This window comes from Microcaecilia unicolor, unplaced genomic scaffold, assembly GCF_901765095.1.
Source record: "Microcaecilia unicolor unplaced genomic scaffold, aMicUni1.1, whole genome shotgun sequence".
NCBI classification, from domain to species: Eukaryota; Metazoa; Chordata; class Amphibia; order Gymnophiona; family Siphonopidae; genus Microcaecilia; species Microcaecilia unicolor.
The window spans coordinates 241,918-262,883 of NW_021963005.1; the positions used below are offsets into that span (position 1 = coordinate 241,918).

At 46.2% G+C, this 20,966-nt stretch overlaps 1 protein-coding gene across 1 annotated transcript in view; it reads left to right on the forward strand.

Annotated features, from left to right (window-relative positions):
- Positions 1–20,966, forward strand: part of LOC115458713 (inactive serine/threonine-protein kinase TEX14-like) — a gene marked incomplete at its 3' end in the record, with an annotated part of 207,866 nt that overhangs the window by 38,078 nt on the left and 148,822 nt on the right. Inside the window, 4 exon segments of the mRNA XM_030188539.1 lie at positions 2,182–2,312; positions 16,119–16,232; positions 17,555–17,659; positions 17,661–17,676. Of these exon segments, the coding sequence (XP_030044399.1) occupies positions 2,182–2,312; positions 16,119–16,232; positions 17,555–17,659; positions 17,661–17,676 (366 nt within the window).

Sequence of the window (20,966 nt, forward strand, 5' to 3'; positions counted from 1 at the left end):
TAGGTGCCTGTCTGCCTTTTATAAAATAGACTCTCAGAAGTAGCGTACATTTACACCAGCTGCAAAGAAGGTGTAAAATGTGTTTGTGAACTTTGTGTACACATACCATTATATAAAATGTGTACATACATCACAATTCCGCCCAAACTACACCCATGGGAACACTTACGCACAGATCACAAAAAAGTAGTTGTAGTCTTGCAGCACACTACTTTTTATGCATAGCACCTATGTTGTTTTCAAAAAATACAAATAAAATAACTTGCTTTTTATTTTAGACATTTATTATAAGCACCCTATTATAAACCATCTCTTTGAAGTGTGGGAGAATTGCTGATTTTTGCATGCTTCTTGTTCCTTATTTTGTCTTTCAAATGTAACCAGCAACATAAAAGATGAAATAGCATTTACAGGCAATTTCAGCTGCACAATCTACAGATGCTTTTTATTCATAGAGCTTAAAGCTTAAAGCTAATTTTCAAAAGGAATCTATATGAGTCTCTGGGACTTTGCACTTGCTTTTTGTGCTGATAAAATTTTATTGCAAAATGCCAATATGCACGCTTTTAGTTGGGCAGATGGTGGAAAAACTTCAAACAAGTCATTTTACCTGTGCAAATCACTACTTACATGGAGGGGCATAATCGAACGGGGCGCCCAAGTTTTCATGAGGGCATCATCACATGACGTCTCCGCGAAGGGGCGGGGAAACCCGTATTATCGAAACAAGATGGGTGTCCATCTTTCGTTTCAATAATACGGTCGGGGACGCCCAAATCTCAACATTTAGGTCGACCTCAGAGATGGTCGTCCCCGATTTGCGGCGATAATGGAAACCGAGGACACCCATCTCAGAAACGATCAAATCCAAGCCATTTGGTCATGGGAGGAGCCAGCATTCGTAGTGCACTGGTCCCCCTGACATGCCAGGACACCAACTGGGCACCCTAGGGGGCACTGCAGTGGACTTAAAAAGCTCCCAGGTGCATAGCTCCCTCACCTTGTGTGCTGAGCCCCCTAAAACCCACTACCCCCAACAGTACACCACTACCATAGCCCTTAGGGATGAAGGGGGGCACCTAGATGTGGGTACAGTGGATTTGTGGTGGGTTTTGGAGGGCTCACATTTACCACCACAGATTTAACAGGTGGGGGGGATGGGCCTGGGTCCGCCTGCCTGAAGTGCACTGCAGTACCCACTAAAACTGCTCCAGGGACCTGCATACTGCTGTCATGGAGCTGGGTATGATATTTGAGGCTGGCATAGAGGCTGGAAAAAATATTTACAATTTTTTTTAGGGTGGGAGGGGGTTAGTGACCACTGGGGGAGTAGGGTGAGGTCATCCCCGATTCCCTCTGGTGGTCATCTGGTCATTGAGGGCACATTTTTGTGGTTTGGTCTTAAAAAAAAAAAAAGGCCCAAGTAAAGTCAGCCAAGTGTTCCTCAGGGACGCCCTTCTTTTTTCCATTATCGGCTGAGGACGCCCATGTGTTAAGCACGCCCCAGTCCCACCTTCGCTATGCTTCTGACAGGCCCCCGTGAACTTTGGTCGTCCCCGCGACGGAATGCAGTTGAGGATGCCCAAAATCGGCTTTTGATTATGCTGATTTGGGCAACCCTGGTTGAAGGACGCCCATCTCCCGATTTGTGTCGAAAGATGGGTGCCCTTCTCTTTCGAAAATAAGCCTAATCAATAGAAATAAAACAAAATAAAACATGGAGAAGAAAATAAGATGAGACCTATTTTTTTGGACATAACTTAATACTTTTCTTGATTAGCTTTCGAAGGTTGCCCTTCTTCGTCAGATCGGAAATAAGCAAATGTTGGTAGATGACAGTATATATAAGTGAAACATCAAAGCATTTCAGTGACAGTCTAACGGGATGGGGGTGGCTAGGAGAGAGACAGGGAGATATACATGGAGACAGGAGGTTATCAAAGCAGTACGATTTTATGGTTTATAATGGGCTAGAAAACCCAGATCTTTAAGTCCTGTCTGGTGGTGTCAAAATATTTAATCATTCTGACTTCAATGGTCTTACTTTCCTGTAAGCCTGATAGTAGGTTTAAACATTGTCCTTCTAAATCTTTCATTATAGTTTCATATTTAAGAAATGTTTTCATGTTAAGACATACAGTTATGTTTAGTAGGAATACACTAAGTCACTTCTGTTCTCAGTTATGTTCAACAGGAAATAGACAGCTTGCTTACTTGGCTTCTTATCCGCTCATCAGAGAGAAAGAAGTAGTTCAGGCAGTAGATGAACCTACCTTAACTTTCTATGCTGGACCTTACATGATCATGACTAAGTAAGTAGGTTTTAAGGATGTTTGACCAAGTAAAATGTGAATGACTGTTTCTTTCTGATTGAACTACTGGGAAAAATAGAATAGGTGGCTCCTTTTTGGAGCATGCGTAACAGTGGAGTCTATTGTAGTCTGCACATTAAGGGGTAATTTTATAAAGCATTTTCCTTTGTAGAGTAGGTTTATCATGCAGAAATTGGCTCATAAAATTGTGCATGGATATATATGTGTAAAAAGGTGGAGCACTGCAAGATTGCACCTACCTTGGGCTTTCCTAGGAGCATAGTATGGATGGAGCTGTGATGTACATGTGTCTTATAAAATATGTGTGTATACTGTGACGTGAGCAGAGCTTGAATTCTTAAAGGGCCCTGCCACAGGGTTAAGATCCTATAATAAGGAGGAAGTTAATAGAAGGGAGTATGTGTGGTTCCCTTTAAAAGCTGGGGGAGGGGAGCATAACTTAGAATGATGGTGTGTAGCCCAGCGCATCCCAGGATGTCCGGGGCAGGGCTGGGCTGGGCGCCACCATTTTGCGGCATCGAAGGAAGAGGAGGGAGGCAGGCTGCGTCCCTCCTCCAACTAAGGTAGGGGGGCGAGTGGGCAGAGAGGGCGGGCGGCGGATGGAGTGACAGGTCCATCACACGGACCCTTGCCAATGTTGGGGGGGCGGGGCTTGGTCAGCGCCTACTGGACCACCAGGGACCATTTGCTGGGGGGTTGGGGGAGCTGGGGGGGGGGAATCGTTGGGGGAACAGGAGGTCTGCCGGACCTCCAGCCCCCGTTGCTCGGGGCAGGGGTAGTCAGGGCCTGGTGGTCCCATGGACCTCCAGCCCCAGTGTTTGACAGGTTTGGGCTTTTGACAGCCCAGACCTGTCAAACAAGTGCGGGAGGATTGTGCTGAACGCATGCTCAGGCACAATTCTCCCGCACTTCTACCCCATGATCAGAGATAATTGCACTGCTTAAATTTGCATGCATTATCTCTGATCATAGGTCTAATAGCGCCCCGCGCTGTTGCAGCACTATTTTAGAGCGCTGTTTGGAACAGCGCGGGGCTTTTGATCATCTGCCTGAGAAAGTGGTAAGCCCCCCAGTTAAGCTCAGCTGCATTGAGCAGTAGTTTCCTGAAGCTGAAACTGACCTACATATTTACTAGTTCTAGCCAGAGAGGGGTGAAGGAGGAGGGTCTAATTTGCATAATGCACTGCCTGCTGGGAAGTTATCCACTTGGTGTAAAGGTAGAAGATATAAACTATCAGGTGTTTAAAAGTTTAACGTACATAAAGAGAGAGTGGGTGTGATTGTTTTTTAAGCTACTGTAGTACTGTGATTTAATACATTGTTATCTTTTTCTCACTTTGAGGGTGTGAGGAACTGAGACAAGGGATCCAGACAGCTTGATGTTTGGTTTATTATATGTTTTGTAATTGGTAAATTTGAGAGAATTTTAGTTTACTCAATGTGTGATTGTTATGGAGTTTATGGACAGAGAACATGATATTATAGTTTTAAAAACATTTTTTTTTAAAAACTCTGTAAACCCTTATTAAGATGGATTTGGAAAAATCTTGTTTTGGGATCTTGCCAGGTGCAAAACAGGATGCTGGGTTTGATGGACCTTTGGTTTGTCACAGTATGGCAACACTTATGTACTTATGTTTGGTGGTTTTCTTATTGTTGAAACTTTTAGTCAGATAAACTACATCTTGATTTAGTTTTTATGATTCTTGTAGGAAGCTTTGGCATGAATAATATACTTTGTGACTGCAAGTTAACTGGTTAAGTTGTTATTAAGTGTTTAGCATGGTATTTGTGTAACCAATTTTAACCACTGAATGTAGCCAGCGTATTTGTGTAACCAATTTTAACCACTGAACGTAGCCAGCTTGGTGACTGGACATTCGGTGTGTGTAACCAATTTTAACCACTGAACGTAGCCAGCTTGTGCGTTGAATATGTGATTTCATTTTTGACTGCTGCAACTTAACTGGTTTGTTTATTTATTTATTGCATTTGTATCCCACCTTATCCCACCTCTTTGCAGGCTCAAAATGGCTAAGCTGATATTCTCTGAGGACAAGGAGGGCATTAATTCTCACAAGTGGGTAATGAGGTGCCATGTTGCCCGGTCTGGGCTTTATGACAAGCACGAGGCACGTTCCACAGCTTCCTACATGCAGGACGTCAGGACTCATAGAAACAGAATCCAGATCAGCAATGCGCCGGAGACCGGCGCTGAAGAGGACTTTTTCTGACAGGGGTTTTGGACCCCCGCCAGCAAAGGTACCTGAAGGCGGTGGCGGGGGAGGGTTGGCGTCTGGAGGGGGGGGGGGGGTCGGCGGCAGGGGGGTGAAAGCAGGGGGGCCAGCGGGGCCAGCGCTAAATCTGCGGGGGCCCATGCCCCCGTGGCCCCACCTAACTACGCCCCTGCTCTATAGGCACCAGCTCATGCGTGGTGGGATGCTGCTAGAACTTTCTTGAGCTAATACACGCTCGGCAGCATCCACACCAGGCTCTCTCGGATGACATCACCCACATTATGAGAATACTTGGCCTCCTGTCCTCGGAGAACACCTGCTACACGTAAGTAACTTTTTCTGCCTTCTACCAAGAATATTAGCACAATTAGAAATTGTTTTTGTTAAACTGCACATTATCAAGCTTTTGAAAATTGTAAAAGTTAGTAAAATAATGTAAGTGAAAACTAAAGACAGAAGGGGTTATTCTGTTAGTTTGGGACACTTTGCCCATGTCATCCATGCTGTCACTGGCTAACACCATCAGTGATGATGTTCCTTTAAATCAGGAACAGACGAGGGTCATGTGACGCCATGGTGCAGGGCAGACGCTGGTAAGCTCAGCTCTGTGCACACTTATCCCAAAAATCAGCTATATTAACGAGCCCATTGAGAAGAACGGCATAGAATTGTTCCTATAAGCTGGGGGAACGGATCCGAAATTGGAGAATAAGGGAGAGGAAGCAGAATGGCAACGAAATCAGTCCGAAAGGAGCAAGATAAACTTAAACAGGCTGACAACAAAATGGCCGACCAGCGGGACCTCGGAGAACTGACTGTAGGCTCAGTATGGATGACGGAGATCACAGCCGAGGTCACTGCGGTGGTTGAAGCGGCTTTGGATAAAAAATTACAACAACTTTACGATCGTACCGAAGAAGCCCATGAGCGCATCGATAGTATGAGCTTGGAGCTGGACGAAGGGCTGCAGCGCGTATCGGAGATCGAGGAGGCAGCAGAGGCACAGAAGGAGAGCACTGAGAAAATGGAGAGGCGTGTGCAGAACCTGGAGGCCAAACTTGATGAGTTGGAGAATCGCAGTAGGCGAAATAATTTGAGGTTAGTAGGGCTACCAGAGTCGCTGCAGGATAAAGACTTACCTACATTTCTAGAGGGGTGGCTGCCACAGTCCCTACACATAGAGGATAAACTACAACATATCTGTGTGGAGAGGGCACATAGAATCGGGCCTTCACGCCAACCAGAGGCTAGGCCACGAGTGGTGATACTTAAAATCCTCAATTTCCGACATAAGCAAGCCATATTGGATGCGATCCGCAGCGGAGGCACCCTTACATATCAAAGCAAGAAGATTCTATGCTTTCAGGATTATTCTCAACAGGTACAAGCGCTGAGGAAAACATTTACGCCATTATGCACGGACTTGTTCCAGAGGAAGATAAAGTTTGCACTCCTATATCCAGCAAAGCTGCGAATATCCATTAACGGAGTTACAAAATTTTTCGATAAAGTGGAGGCAGCTAAAGAATATGTACAGCGACAAGATATCACGACGGATTTGCCATAAAAAAAGAAAGATATCATAGGATTCAGTGATGGGAGGATTAAACTATTGGAGAACGCGAGTCTTTGAGCTGACAATTTATTATTGAGAACTGGAAAGAGAGAATTAAGACTGTTAAACAAGCGGACAGAGCTGATATGGATCGATAAGATATGTGCTGAGTGACACATTAGCGCGAGTATGGACCAGCTAGTTGGCACTACGAACATAACTGAAAATGCAGTGAGGTTTGCGGACGTTCTGAGCATGGGATGGAAGCTAGAGGCGGACAGAGCTTATGGAATACTGCAAGCGTCCGAGTTTAAAGTTTCGGGTTTGATCTATACAGATGGAGATATATGTTGAATTCTGATCCAGAAAGTTCATCTCCTCCTTCGAGGGGAAAGACAGATAAAATGTGGTATAGTAGCTGAGATTTATTAGCTATGCATATGCCAACGTGATTTGGAGAGAGAGGACCAAAGAATGAAAGGCTACTGTTTGAGAGACTGGAGAGCTGAGATGGACTCTGTGTATGTCTCAGAAGTGAGCACAAATCAGATAGTAGCCCATATGTAAAGTGTGGGAAAATGTTGATCATATAGAGACTGTAATGAATGATCTTGAGCTGGAGTTCAGAGAATGCAAGAGCATACTGGCTCATACAAAATTTGGAGTTATAAGTTGGGTTTTACCTAGTTGGAGTTATATACAGATTAATGTACCAGAAATGGGCTTCTGTCTTCCGAGAGGGAGACAGACAGCTACAGATTAGTATGACTGTAGATTTGTGGCAGATGTGCCTGAATAATTTGTTTGGGATAGGAAGTGGAATGGAGGGGTAGAAGTTATGTTGAAAGGGAGAGTGTTGGTGTTATATCGTGACTAGTTTTTGGGATGGGAGAGGTAAGGGGGGGAGGGGAAGGGGAGATGGGAGGGGGGAGGGACAGGGGGGGATAGGGAAGGGTAGGCCCTGGGAAGTTGAATTTCAAATGGCAATACAGTGTATACAGATGGATCTCAGAAAGCAAATTAATGAAAATTGGAGGGGAAGAACAGCGGGAGTGGCGCTGCTGGGACGCCGGACCTGCTGGTCACTAGATGTAATATATTTGATGATGCCAGTACCAGTAGGTATAACGTAATGGGACTTAAAGTTTACTCCTGGAATGTGGGGGGTATATCTTCTCCTATAAAAAGAAAGAAAATACTTCATAGCCTCAAAAAGAAGGAGGCCGATATAGCGCTCCTGCAAGAGACCCATTTAACAGCCCAGGAGCATGCAAAGCTTCAAACTTGGTGGGTGGGGACCATGCTAGAAGCCCCAGCGGTGGGGAAAAAAGCAGGAGTGGTAATACTATTTCATAAATCTCTTCAGGTGGAGGTAGAAAAATTATGTATTCATGAGGAAGGGAGATACATATTGGCACAGGTAAAGGTGAATGGGTGTAGATGTCTAATAGGGAATGTATATGCTCCTAATGCCTACAGTAAACAATTTTATCAGACCATCATAAGTAAGATTCAGCAGTTTAATACTCCACATAAGATAATAGGGGGAGATTTTAATGTGGTAGCGGATCACAATATGGATAGATCCCATACAAATGTGGGAACGGCAGTGGGAGCTCATAAAGGTATCAACCTAATATGTGGTGCATTGGGGGTGGTAGATGTGTGGAGGTTATTACATCCAAACACCAAAGATTATACTCATTATTCTAGAGCTCATCACACACAATCACGAATTGATTATTTACTGATTGATGGAGAGAGCTTTGCAGAGATCTTGGAGGCCGATATAGATCCTACGATAATATCGGATCATGCAGCTATATATATCAAATATAGGGATCAGAATCTACAGAATAGACAGTTTAGATGGATGTTCCCCTTGGATTTGTATTATGACCCAGAATTTTGGACATACATCAGGGGGAAATGGAAAGAATATACAATTCATAATGCTCCCCATGTAAACACACCGATCCTGTACTGGGAAGCTGGAAAGGCTGTTTTAAGGGGCGAGATAATAGCGTTTAGTGCCAGGAAGAAGAAACAGAGGAATCAAGCGATCATACGATTGGGGAAACAGCTAATACACTGTCACGTCTGTGGCCGTGACCACCCTCATACTTACCCTGTTTCTGGGAGTCAGTGGCTGTGCTGGCTTCTGCTTGTCTCTGTGTCTGTCTTAGTTTCTCTCTGGCTCTGTGTGCTGATTGCCCTACTGAATCTCACCTGTGTGGGCTTTGCCTCTTCCAAGATGGCTGCCGCTTCCTCCTCCTTGCCAGTATCCAAGATGGCTCCCGCTGTTCCTTCCTATGGGATGACTGCTTTGTGTGTCAAGCCTCTGTTTGGTTGCAAGGTGATTGCTGCACCTGTGGCTCTGGTGTTGAAGGGCTTTATTAGTGACTTGGAAACTACAGTCCTGGCTTTTGCATTGCCATTTCCTCCGCAGTGCCTTAGGTCCCGAGGTTAGTGTGCTGTTAGCACCGTTTGCTTTCCTTGTCTTTTGCTTTGTGGGTTTCCAGCCCTTCTGTGTTATTGCTCTGTGGGTTTTCAGCCCTTCTGTGTTCATTGCTCTGTGGGCTTCCTACCCTTCTGTGTTTATTGCTCTGTGGGTTTCCAGCCCTTCTGTGTTATTGCTCTGTGGGTTTTCAGCCCTTCTGTGTTTATTGCTCTGTGGGCTTCCTACCCTTCTGTGTTTATTGCTCTGTGGGTTTTCAGCCCTTCTGTGTTTATTGCTTTGTGGGTTTCCAGCCCTTCTGTGTTATTGCTCTGTGGGTTTTCAGCCCTTCTGTGTTTTTTGCTCTGTGGGCTTCCTGCCCTTCTGTGTTTATTGCTCTGTGGGTTTTCAGCCCTTCTGTGTTTATTGCTTTGTGGGTTTCCAGCCCTTCTGTGTTTATTGCTTTGTGGGTTTTCAGCCCTTCTGTGTTTATTGCTTTGTGGGTTTCCAGCCCTTCTGTGTTTATTGCTCTGTGGGTTTTCTGCCCTTCTGTGTGTATTGCTCTGTGGGTTTCCAGCCCTTCTGTGACCATTGCTTTGAACCTGCCTACTGCCAGAACCCGGACATTCCCTGCCTGTCTGCCTTGCCATCGCCTAGGGGCCAGGGGGCACTCCTGGACCTTCATTCCTGCGGTTCCTGTAAGTCCTACCGGCTGCCAGAACCTGAGGGCTCAACCCGAGGGGGAAGGCAGTCAAGTGTAGGTGAAGCCTGGGTCCAGTCCGGGTTCCAGTCCAGCGGGTTTCTCTCCTGTATGTTCCAGTCCGGTGGGGCCACTCCAGTGTGTCCAGTCTAGCGGGCCCCACTCCAGTGCGCACCCGTCCGGTGCGTTCCAGTTCTGAGTATTCCTGTGTAGAACTCCAGTCCGGGGTTCCTGTCCTGTCTTGTCTCATCTCTACCTTGTAGGTGATCTTGCCTGCCACTGCCGCTCCACGGCAGTGGCCCAAGGACTCACGAAACCAGTGCTCCCGGGGAAGAAGCCTGACAGTGTGCCAAGGTCCTCGTGCACGCGACAGAATGCAAAAGCCATGAGTCCGGCAAGATCATCCGCCCAGCGGGGACTACCGTCCATGTCCGAGTTCCTCACGAACCATCCGGAGGTAGTCCTTAATTTGTGGTCCGATCCCTATATCAACCCAATTTTTTCTGTGAATCGTTTTTTGACCCTCCGCGACTACCGGAAGAAACTTTTGTCTGATCCAACCCTGAGAGATACTTTGGAAGCGGCAGCTGAGCGAAAGCGTCTCCAGGGGTGTAGGGTCCGCCATAGCCTAGTTTCGGATATTGATCCGTTGACTCAGCTTTATGAATACCGCTACAGACTTCTCGAGGAGCCAGCCCTGCGGGATACTCCAGAAGCGGAGGCTGAACGAATACGCTGTGGAAGGCCCATGCTCGGGGCTTCCCAGCGGGTGGTACAGAACAATCGGGGTGCCCCTCGCGCTCCTGTTCGGGATGTCAAGTCCAGCCAAGCTCCTAAGCCGGTCCGAGGGGTACTTCCTACCAAGCCCCTGACCCCAGTTCAAGTAGCGCGGCCGCTTAAGAGCCTGAGTCCAGTCCAGGGGATGCTTCATACGGAACCTCCAATTCAAGTCCAAGTAACGATGCCACTTAAGGCTCCGAGTCCAGTCCGTGGGAGGCTTTCAATGGAGCCTCGGATTCCTGTTCGAGTGGTACTCCAGGTCGAGCCTCCAGTCCTCGTTCAACTGGCACGCCCTCTGAAACCTCTGAGTCCAGTCCGTGGGGTGCTTCTGACGGAGCCTCAGATTCCTATGCAAGTGGCGCTCCAGGTCGAGCCTCCAGTCCTCGTTCAAGTGGCACGCCCTTTGAAGTCTCCGAGTCCAGTCCGAGGGAAGCCTTCGATGGAGCCTCAGATTCCTGTGCAAGTGGCGCTTCGGGTCAAGTCTCCGGTTCTTGTTCAAGTGACCCGTCCAGTCAAGCCACTGAGTCCAGTTCGAGGGGGGCTTCTAACCAAGCCTCCGATGCCAGTCCACAGGGTGGTTCAGGTGGCACCTTCGCTTCCAGTCTGGAGGGTACCTCCAATCAAGCTCCGAAGGCCAGTTCGAGTGGCGCTTCCGCTCGAGCCTCCGATCCCTGTCCAAAGGGTGGGTTCTGCCAAGCCTCAGTTAAAGTCCAGTTCGCGGGGCGCTCCCAGCCAAGCTCCTGAGTCCAGTTTGAGGGGCCCTGCCAGTCAAGCTTCTGATTCCAGTCCGGGTTCCAGTCCCGGTTCAACTCCTGTTCAGAATTCCTGTTCCAGTCAAGACTGATTCCAGTCCGGGTCCCAGTCCCGGTTCAACTCCTGTTCAAAGTTCCAGTTCCAGCCAGGATGCTGAGTCCGTTCCAAGTTCCACTTCCAGCCAAGATGCTGACCCTGCCCCGAGCTCCAGTTCCAGCCAAGATGCTGAGTCCGTTCCTAGTTCCACTTCCAGCCAAGATGCTGAGCCTGCTCTGAGTTCCAGTTCCAGTCAAGCTCCTGACGCACGCCTGGGTTCCAGTCCCGGTTTGCTTCTTGACTCTAGTCCGGGTCCCAGTCCCGGTTTGCTTCCTGAGTTCAGTCTGGGTTCCCTCCGAGAAGGGTTCCTTTTGAACATGGTTCCTCTTGATGCATCCAAGTTCCTGAGTTGGCCCAGCGGTGATTGGAAGGAGCCTCCTGTTGACAAGTTCCGCTCCTGTCTGCCAGTTTTGAACTTCTTTGTGACTTCCAGTCCAGTGATCCATGTCTGGGGGTTGAAACCGATCAGAAGGTTTCACCACAGTTACCCCTGGACACCTGACCTCCTCAGGGAGACCGAGAGGGGGGTCTTGAGGAGGGGGTACTGTCACGTCTGTGGCCGTGACCACCCTCATACTTACCCTGTTTCTGGGAGTCAGTGGCTGTGCTGGCTTCTGCTTGTCTCTGTGTCTGTCTTAGTTTCTCTCTGGCTCTGTGTGCTGATTGCCCTACTGAATCTCACCTGTGTGGGCTTTGCCTCTTCCAAGATGGCTGCCGCTTCCTCCTCCTTGCCAGTATCCAAGATGGCTCCCGCTGTTCCTTCCTATGGGATGACTGCTTTGTGTGTCAAGCCTCTGTTTGGTTGCAAGGTGATTGCTGCACCTGTGGCTCTGGTGTTGAAGGGCTTTATTAGTGACTTGGAAACTACAGTCCTGGCTTTTGCATTGCCATTTCCTCCGCAGTGCCTTAGGTCCCGAGGTTAGTGTGCTGTTAGCACCGTTTGCTTTCCTTGTCTTTTGCTTTGTGGGTTTCCAGCCCTTCTGTGTTATTGCTCTGTGGGTTTTCAGCCCTTCTGTGTTCATTGCTCTGTGGGCTTCCTACCCTTCTGTGTTTATTGCTCTGTGGGTTTCCAGCCCTTCTGTGTTATTGCTCTGTGGGTTTTCAGCCCTTCTGTGTTTATTGCTCTGTGGGCTTCCTACCCTTCTGTGTTTATTGCTCTGTGGGTTTTCAGCCCTTCTGTGTTTATTGCTTTGTGGGTTTCCAGCCCTTCTGTGTTATTGCTCTGTGGGTTTTCAGCCCTTCTGTGTTTTTTGCTCTGTGGGTTTTCAGCCCTTCTGTGTTTATTGCTTTGTGGGTTTCCAGCCCTTCTGTGTTATTGCTCTGTGGGTTTTCAGCCCTTCTGTGTTTATTGCTTTGTGGGTTTTCAGCCCTTCTGTGTTTATTGCTTTGTGGGTTTTCAGCCCTTCTGTGTTTATTGCTTTGTGGGTTTCCAGCCCTTCTGTGTTTATTGCTCTGTGGGTTTTCTGCCCTTCTGTGTGTATTGCTCTGTGGGTTTCCAGCCCTTCTGTGACCATTGCTTTGAACCTGCCTACTGCCAGAACCCGGACATTCCCTGCCTGTCTGCCTTGCCATCGCCTAGGGGCCAGGGGGCACTCCTGGACCTTCATTCCTGCGGTTCCTGTAAGTCCTACCGGCTGCCAGAACCTGAGGGCTTAACCCGAGGGGGAAGGCAGTCAAGTGTAGGTGAAGCCTGGGTCCAGTCCGGGTTCCAGTCCAGCGGGTTTCTCTCCTGTATGTTCCAGTCCGGTGGGGCCACTCCAGTGTGTCCAGTCTAGCGGGCCCCACTCCAGTGCGCACCCGTCCGGTGCGTTCCAGTTCTGAGTATTCCTGTGTAGAACTCCAGTCCGGGGTTCCTGTCCTGTCTTGTCTCATCTCTACCTTGTAGGTGATCTTGCCTGCCACTGCCGCTCCACGGCAGTGGCCCAAGGACTCACGAAACCAGTGCTCCCGGGGAAGAAGCCTGACAGTGTGCCAAGGTCCTCGTGCACGCGACATACACTTAAGGAGGGCTTATGGGCAACATTCTGCAGATCACGTTCGGGAGCAACTCTTGGCTACACAAGCGTCCTTAAATCAGTTGCTGCATCAGCGAGCAAGTAAATCCGCTGTCTATTATAGATTACAATTACATAAGTTCGGCAATAAGCCAGGGAAAATGATGGCACGATTAGTGAAAAGAGCGAGGGGGCAGAGAAGAGTAATGACGATCCGGACTCAGGGGGGGGCATTGGTCAATACGGATGCAGAGATTCAGAAAGTGTTTCAGGATTATTATACGCGGTTGTATGCTAAGGATGACACTGATGATCTAGACCCAGATATGTATCTTGAGAATGTTACTTTGCCCAGGATTACGGAGCAACAGAGGGGGGAGCTGAACAAACCGATAGAAGTGGATGAGATCTTTAGAGAAATAAGAGGTAGCTCACTACATAAGGCTGCGGGGCCGGATGGCTTTAGGGCCGAACTATATAAAATATTAATGCTAGACATAGGAGAATCCCTTGCTAATACTTTCAACACTTCTGTAGAAATGGGGAAGCTCCCGCAGTCCTTGAGACTAGCGGATGTTATGGTTTTTCTGAAGCCAGGGAAGGACCCGACACTACCTGATTCTTATAGACCAATATCTTTGATTAGCTACGAGGCTAAATTATTGGCGAAGATACTAGCAACGAGACTGGCTAGAGTATTACCTAGAATAATGGCAGATCCTCAAGTCGGGTTTGTTCAGGGAAGACAGAGTGTGAAAAACATAAGGATGGTTTTAGCAACGATGGAGGGGCTGCGAAGAGAAGGAGGGGATTCATTATTAATAAGTTTCGATGCCGAAAAGGCATTCGATAGGGTTGAGTGGGAATTTTTGTTTGCCTCATTGCGAGCGTATGGATTTGAGGGATATTTCACTCAAGCAATTTCTATATTGTATAAGAATCCGGCAGCGAGAGTGTTGGTGAATGGCTCGTACTCTCAGAGTTTTGTGATTAACCGAGGAACAAGACAGGGATGCCCCCTGTCCCCGCTACTTTTTGCCATCACATTGGATCCCTTGATTCGGGAAATATTAGGGAATCCAGAGATTAAAGGAGTGAAATTGGGTAGCAGAGAATTTAAAATTTCGGCCTTTGCGGACGATATTTTAGTCCATCTGGCCAGACCGGAGCAGTCTCTGCCGGTGCTGATGGAGGTCTTCGCGGAATACGGGGCATTTTCAGGCTTTAAATTAAATACCCAAAAGTCGGAGGGATTGCCCACCTCCAGTAAAGTACGAGAGCAATGGAGGGGGGAGTTCCCGTTAAGGTGGGCGGATAAGGAGTTTAAATATCTGGGAATCATTCTAACTGGGAATTTGACCCGATTATATAGGAGGAATGTGGATGAACTATTACATTATACGAAAATTCAGTTGGCTTTGTGGGAAGATTTGCCTTTATCATTGAGTGGTAGGGTAGGCTTGTTTGCCATGATGATTTTTCCGAAATGGCTGTATGTTCTGCGACAGCTACCAATTCTCTTACTAACTAAAGATCTTAAGAAACTCCGTAGAATGGTGTCTCGGTTTTGCTGGGGAGGAAAGAAGGCCAAAGTTAAGTTGGAATATCTATATGGGAGAAGAGTAGAGGGAGGCCTGGGATTGCCAGACATTAAACAATACAATTGGGCCTGTTTGTCGAGACATCTAGCGGATTGGATATTAGAAACCGAAGAATATACAGCATGGAGCTATGAGAGAGAATTGTTTAGGCCGTATCATCCATATTACATGTTACACGCTAAGAGTGAAGTGCTACCTAAGGGATGGAGTCAGCATATATTATTACAACCTATGAGACGTACGTGGCAGTACATATTAAAACGTTTGAATAAGAACCCACATAGTACAGATATGCTTCCACTAGCGGGGAATGCAGAATTTGGACAAGGGGGGAATCAAAAGAGGTTAATTAGATGGGCACAGGAAGGAGTAGTGTTGGTGGCAGATGTGATACAGGAATCGGGGGAGATTATTACTCAGGAGGACTTAGTGGATATGGTGGGAACAGAGCATGTGAGTTGGTATGACTATTTCCAGCTACACAGTTATATAATGCGCTTGCATAGAGGCAGGTATGATAGAGGAATATATGCCTTAATGTCGAACTTATTCTTGCCTCAGGGCAGAGAACAGACTTCGGTATCTGTACTCTATAAACAGCTGGGTATGATATTTGCGCAGCGAGAATATGGAGAGGTGGCTCGGAGGTGGTCTGCAGATATGAGGGTGGAGGTTAGCAGTAGTGACATTGCCCAGTTTCTGAAGGAGATTACATGTAAGATGACCAGCGCTCGACATCGGGAGATACAATTTAGAATAATCTTGAGAGGGTATTTCTCCCCCATACAGGCATACTACACGGGTAATATACAAGAACCAAAGTGTATAAAGTGTAATTTCCAGAGAGCTTCCTTATATCATATGTTATGGGAATGTCCTGAAATTAGAAAGTTTTGGAGTAAAATTATGGGTTTTTGTGAGACATTGATAAATAAAAAGATAAATTTGCGCCCTCCGAACATAGTGTTAGGACTAGGAGGGAGCGGGAGGGATTTGAGACATAAGGAGAGATTATTCATATACAAAGCTATTCTGATTGGGAAACAAAGTATATTGCAATATTGGACCCAGGAAGTGGGACCCTCATATTGGCTATGGAGAAATATGTTGCATTCTTTAGCGATGATGGAGGCATATAGTGTGAACAGAAGCCCTAGAAGTAGACAGGTTTTTTTGGAGATTTGGGAACCTTATGTGCAGGCACTTTCAGGTAGAGCTCGTAGCTTACTGGTTAATTCACTCACTTGATAGATTGGTGCTGGTTGAGGGGTGGTAGGATCAAAGTATTCACTGTATGGGAGGGCAGGGAGGGAGGGAAGGGAGGAAAGGGGGGGTTTCAAAGTATTAAAATGAAAGAGGCTGCATAAATGAGGGAGGGAGGAGTTGGGGAGGGAGGGTGGGAAGGGGGGGAAAAGGGGGGGAATAAAGATCATTATGATATGTATCCAATGGATGTTAGCATCTTCAATGTCTAGGAGTCTCTGCAATGAAAATGTAACTATGTTCTATAATGTTTGTGTGACACTTAATAAAAATGATTAAACATAAATCAGGAACAGACTACATGAGCTGCTATTATGAGTAATAAGAACTAAGTAACTGTTTATACATTTCTTCTTGGTCTGTTTGTAGTTTAATGTGGGGTGGCACTCGTGTCACAGTAAAAGAACTCACTCCTCCAGCACATCAGAACTGTAGTAAACTGCGTTTGGTTGATTTGCTAATTGTAGAACAAGAACATATGAGGTAAGAAAGTCTGTGGAAATGTTTCAAATATTCTGTTTGATCAGCCTAACTTGGATCTGCAGTAGAGCAACAGAGTTCATTTATATTGTTTGTCCCATGCTAAATTTTGAATTTTCTGCACATTTCCATTACGGTACTATGTAAGCCACATTGAGCCTGCAAATAGGTGGGAAAATGTGGGGTACAAATGTAACATAATAATAATAATAATTTCTTAAGATCAAAAACTTCCTTTTCATGCCTCACATAGGGGGTCTTTTACTAAAGATTAGTGCATGTTATCTGTCACAGGACCCATTTTATTCTTTTGGGCCTTGCTACAGGTAATGTGCGCTGATCTGTAGTAGAAGATCCCATAGTTAAGTAGTTTGAGTGCTAAGTAAACAGAGGTCCTCTTAGTAAGCTACAGTAAAGAGTGGGCTTAGTGTGCCATTATGTGGATCTTTCCCGCACGATAAAGCCATTTTTACTGCAGCTGTAAAAATAGCTTTTTTTCTAATTTTACATTAATAGCCATGCACTAATGTTGCCATTAGCACATGGTTGTTTTTTAAAATTACCATGTGAATACTTACTGCCCCCATTTTGTAGGTGGTAAGGCTCATGCTTTATCTGTGGGCTAACCAATTAGTTTGTGGTAATATAGATGGTCTAACTGGTTAGCGCAGGAGCTCCCACTCTCCACCCATGACATTCCCTCAAAAAAAAAAAATTAGAAAATTATTTAGCACACATTTAGCGCTCGCACATTTCCAAGTTACCACAGGATACTTGAGTGTCCCCCGCAGTACTCCATTTTTTTTGCTGCGTTTGGTGTGCATTAGTGCCTAACACAGCTTAGTAAAAAGACCACATAGTTATTAAAGCAGAGTAAAAATATTTGCAAGGTAACTGATGAAAAAAATATGTAAAAAAATATTTAATCATTTTTTTAGTTGTCCCTTTTAAAGAACTCAAAGTGGAGTATAGAGGAAACATATAATTATATTAAAATGTATTTATATATTTATCTTAGAGATTGTACAGCGCTGCATATGCCTTGTAGCGCTATAGAAGTGATAAGTAGTAGTAGTTACAAGAACGGCAATACAAATAATAAATCAGTGTTTACATACAAAGTACTTCATAGGGTGAAATTTAAGACTGCAGTACCAGTTTTGAAGGCTAGATGGCTCCACTATTGTATGTATGCTGAACAGACCACTGTTTTAGGGAAAATGAAGATACTTTCTGATCTCTAGGAAAATGCATTATCTTTTTAGCTTAGAATAATTTGCATTTTTGTTCTGTGCACATATAACTAATTTCTTTCTACTGGACAGCCAACTTCATCATAACCATTTGCTGCTGTTGATGGCTATTTGTGTCTCAGATGACTTGGAAAACATTCGTCTTGTGTATGAAAGGGTTAAATTTGGATCCTTATATCATTCTTCATGAAAAGGTAAATTATACCTTTAAGTGCTTTATAACGTTTACCAGGGTAAAACTGAGATTGTATTGCAAGAATTCAGCAGGATTACCAGGTTGATTATATATGGTATTTGTTGTCTATATTTGAAAATGAAATTCCTAGAATTTTAATTTAAGATGACAAGAAATATATTTTCTCTTCCTTTGCCATTTTCAGAGCTCAAAGGGAAGGAGAACAAATCAGGAAAAAAGAGGCTTAATGTCAGCAGATATTTACTACTACTACTACTACTACTTATCATTTCTAAAGCACTACTAGATATTTCTGCTTGTTTTCTACTAGTTGACATCTGATGAAATTCACCAGAGGATTGCTGCTGCCTAACCTATGTGTCATTCCTCTACCTCCCTGTCCCCAATCCAACCCTCTGCCTTTTCTACCCTGCTGAACCACCAGCTGTACCTTTGAAGCTGCATCAGGTCTATCTGCATATGTGGCGTAGCCAGGAATTTTCAACAGGGGGTGTGCCTCTAGCCAGGTCTGGGTTATTGCAGACTACATTTTCTTATGCAATGGCTGCATCAGTAGCTCAGTTGAGAGCATCAAACATATAAACGGCAAGAGACCGACTCACCTGCAAATGCACAGTAGAGTCAGAACGCTGAGAGTGTAGAAGTCCAAGGCCCGCCTCCACCAGCAGTACAGCCCAATAGGGAGGAGGGCTTGGACATGGGCGTGGAAATCGGAGGGAAGGATGGGGCGGAACTGAGGGAAACAGATGCAGCAATGGAGAACTGATGACACGACGGCGAAATGGCGGCGGCGGGGACGGCAGGGCACAGCAGGTCACAATCGCAGTGAATGGGATCCCGAGGATGGAGGGTAGGGAAGAGAACAGTTGATGGACACGGGTGGATGGAGCGGATGGGAAGGGGGAGAGGAGGGTTGCTGGACATTATAAGTACATAAGTACATAAGTAGTGCCATACTGGGAAAGACCAAAGGTCCATCTAGCCCAGCATCCTGTCACCGACAGTGGCCAATCCAGGTCAAGGGCACCTGGCACGCTCCCCAAACGTAAAAACATTCCAGACAAGTTATACCTAAAAATGAGGAATTTTTCCAGTCCATTTAATAGCGGTCTATGGACTTGTCCTTTAGGAATCTATCTAACCCCTTTTTAAACTCCGTCAAGCTAACCGCCCGTACCACGTTCTCCGGCAATGAATTCCAGAGTCTAATTACACGTTGGGTGAAGAAAAATTTTCTCCGATTCGTTTTAAATTTACCACACTGTAGCTTCAACTCATGCCCTCTAGTCCTAGTATTTTTGGATAGCGTGAACAGTCGCTTCACATCCACCCGATCCATTCCACTCATTATTTTATACACTTCTATCATATCTCCCCTCAGCCGTCTCTTCTCCAAGCTGAAAAGCCCTAGCCTTCTCAGCCTCTCTTCATAGGAAAGTCGTCCCATCCCCACTATCATTTTCGTCGCCCTTCGCTGTACCTTTTCCAATTCTACTATATCTTTTTTGAGATACGGAGACCAGTACTGAACACAATACTCCAGGTGCGGTCGCACCATGGAGCGATACAACGGCATTATAACATCCGCACACCTGGACTCCATACCCTTCCTAATAACACCCAACATTCTATTCGCTTTCCTAGCCGCAGCAGCACACTGAGCAGAAGGTTTCAGCGTATCATCGACGACGACACCCAGATCCCTTTCTTGATCCGTAACTCCTAACGCGGAACCTTGCAAGACGTAGCTATAATTCGGGTTCCTCTTACCCACATGCATCACTTTGCACTTGTCAACATTGAACTTCATCTGCCACTTGCACGCCCATTCTCCCAGTCTCGCAAGGTCCTCCTGTAATCGTTCACATTCCTCCTGCGACTTGACGACCCTGAATAATTTTGTGTCATCGGCGAATTTAATTACCTCACTAGTTATTCCCATCTCTAGGTCATTTATAAATACATTAAAAAGCAACGGACCCAGCACAGACCCCTGCGGGACCCCACTAACTACCCTCCTCCACTGAGAATACTGGCCACGCAATCCTACTCTCTGCTTCCTATCTTTCAACCAGTTCTTAATCCATAATAATACCCTACCTCCGATTCCATGACTCTGCAATTTCTTCAGGAGTCTTTCGTGCGGCACTTTGTCAAACGCCTTCTGAAAATCCAGATATACAATATCAACCGGCTCCCCATTGTCCACATGTTTGCTTACCCCCTCAAAAAAATGCATTAGATTGGTGAGGCAAGACTTCCCTTCACTAAATCCGTGCTGACTTTGTCTCATCAGTCCATGTTTTTGTATATGCTCTGCAATTTTATTCTTAATAATAGCCTCCACCATCTTGCCCGGCACCGACGTCAGACTCACCGGTCTATAATTTCCCGGATCTCCTCTGGAACCTTTGGGGGAGGGAAGGGGAGAGAGCAGGGTTGGTGGACGGGGGGGGGGGGGGGGGAGGCCATAGGAAAACAAAAAACTAGCCCGTTGTTACAGGCTTAACGGCTAGTCTAGTGAGAAAATCTGCACGGCTGCAACATGGTATTCAATCCACACACTCACTTTTCAGTAGTGTTTGAAACAGAATTCCTGATGTGACTGTCCTTCAGAATCTATTTGGGGTCTAGAATTCAACTCCACCCCCCCCCCCCCCCCAGGCCCAATTTTTTAATGTTCCAGATTGCCTTCCAAAAAAAAAAAAGGTAAAGATGTAAGCCACTGTTTATTAACTCTTGCCTGTTGCAGGTTGTTCTTCATATTTCCCTTTTTTTGAAGGTGGTCTGTAGCTAGGGAGTCCCAGATGAAAGTCTATGATTATCCTGTTTGTCCTCAAAGAAAGCAAGTTAGTTACCTGTAACAGGTATCCTCCGAGGACAGCAGGATACATAGCCTTACATACCCTCCCTCCTACCTGTGGAATTGTATTCTACAAGCTATATATTCGACTGGGTAGGTCCAGCGCGACAGTGGCAGGCAAGAAATGCGCACATGTGCAGTGCAGTGTTCTTAAAAGTTTGTGGTAAATGAGTTGGAGAGTGCAGTGGCGTACCAAGGGCGAGTTGGTGGGGGCGGTCCACCCCGGGTGTCAGCACGAGGGGGAGTGGCTCTGCTCCCGCTGCTCCCACCCAAAGACCGCAGTCCCCAGTCCCCACCTGCCTACCCTCAGTTCCCTCGACAGCCCTCTTCTCTCTGCCACCTGGCACCCTGCCGTTAAAAAAAATCTCTGAAGCGGCGGCGCAGTGCCTTGCATCTGTGTGCAAAAGAAGTGGATTGCCTCGTCA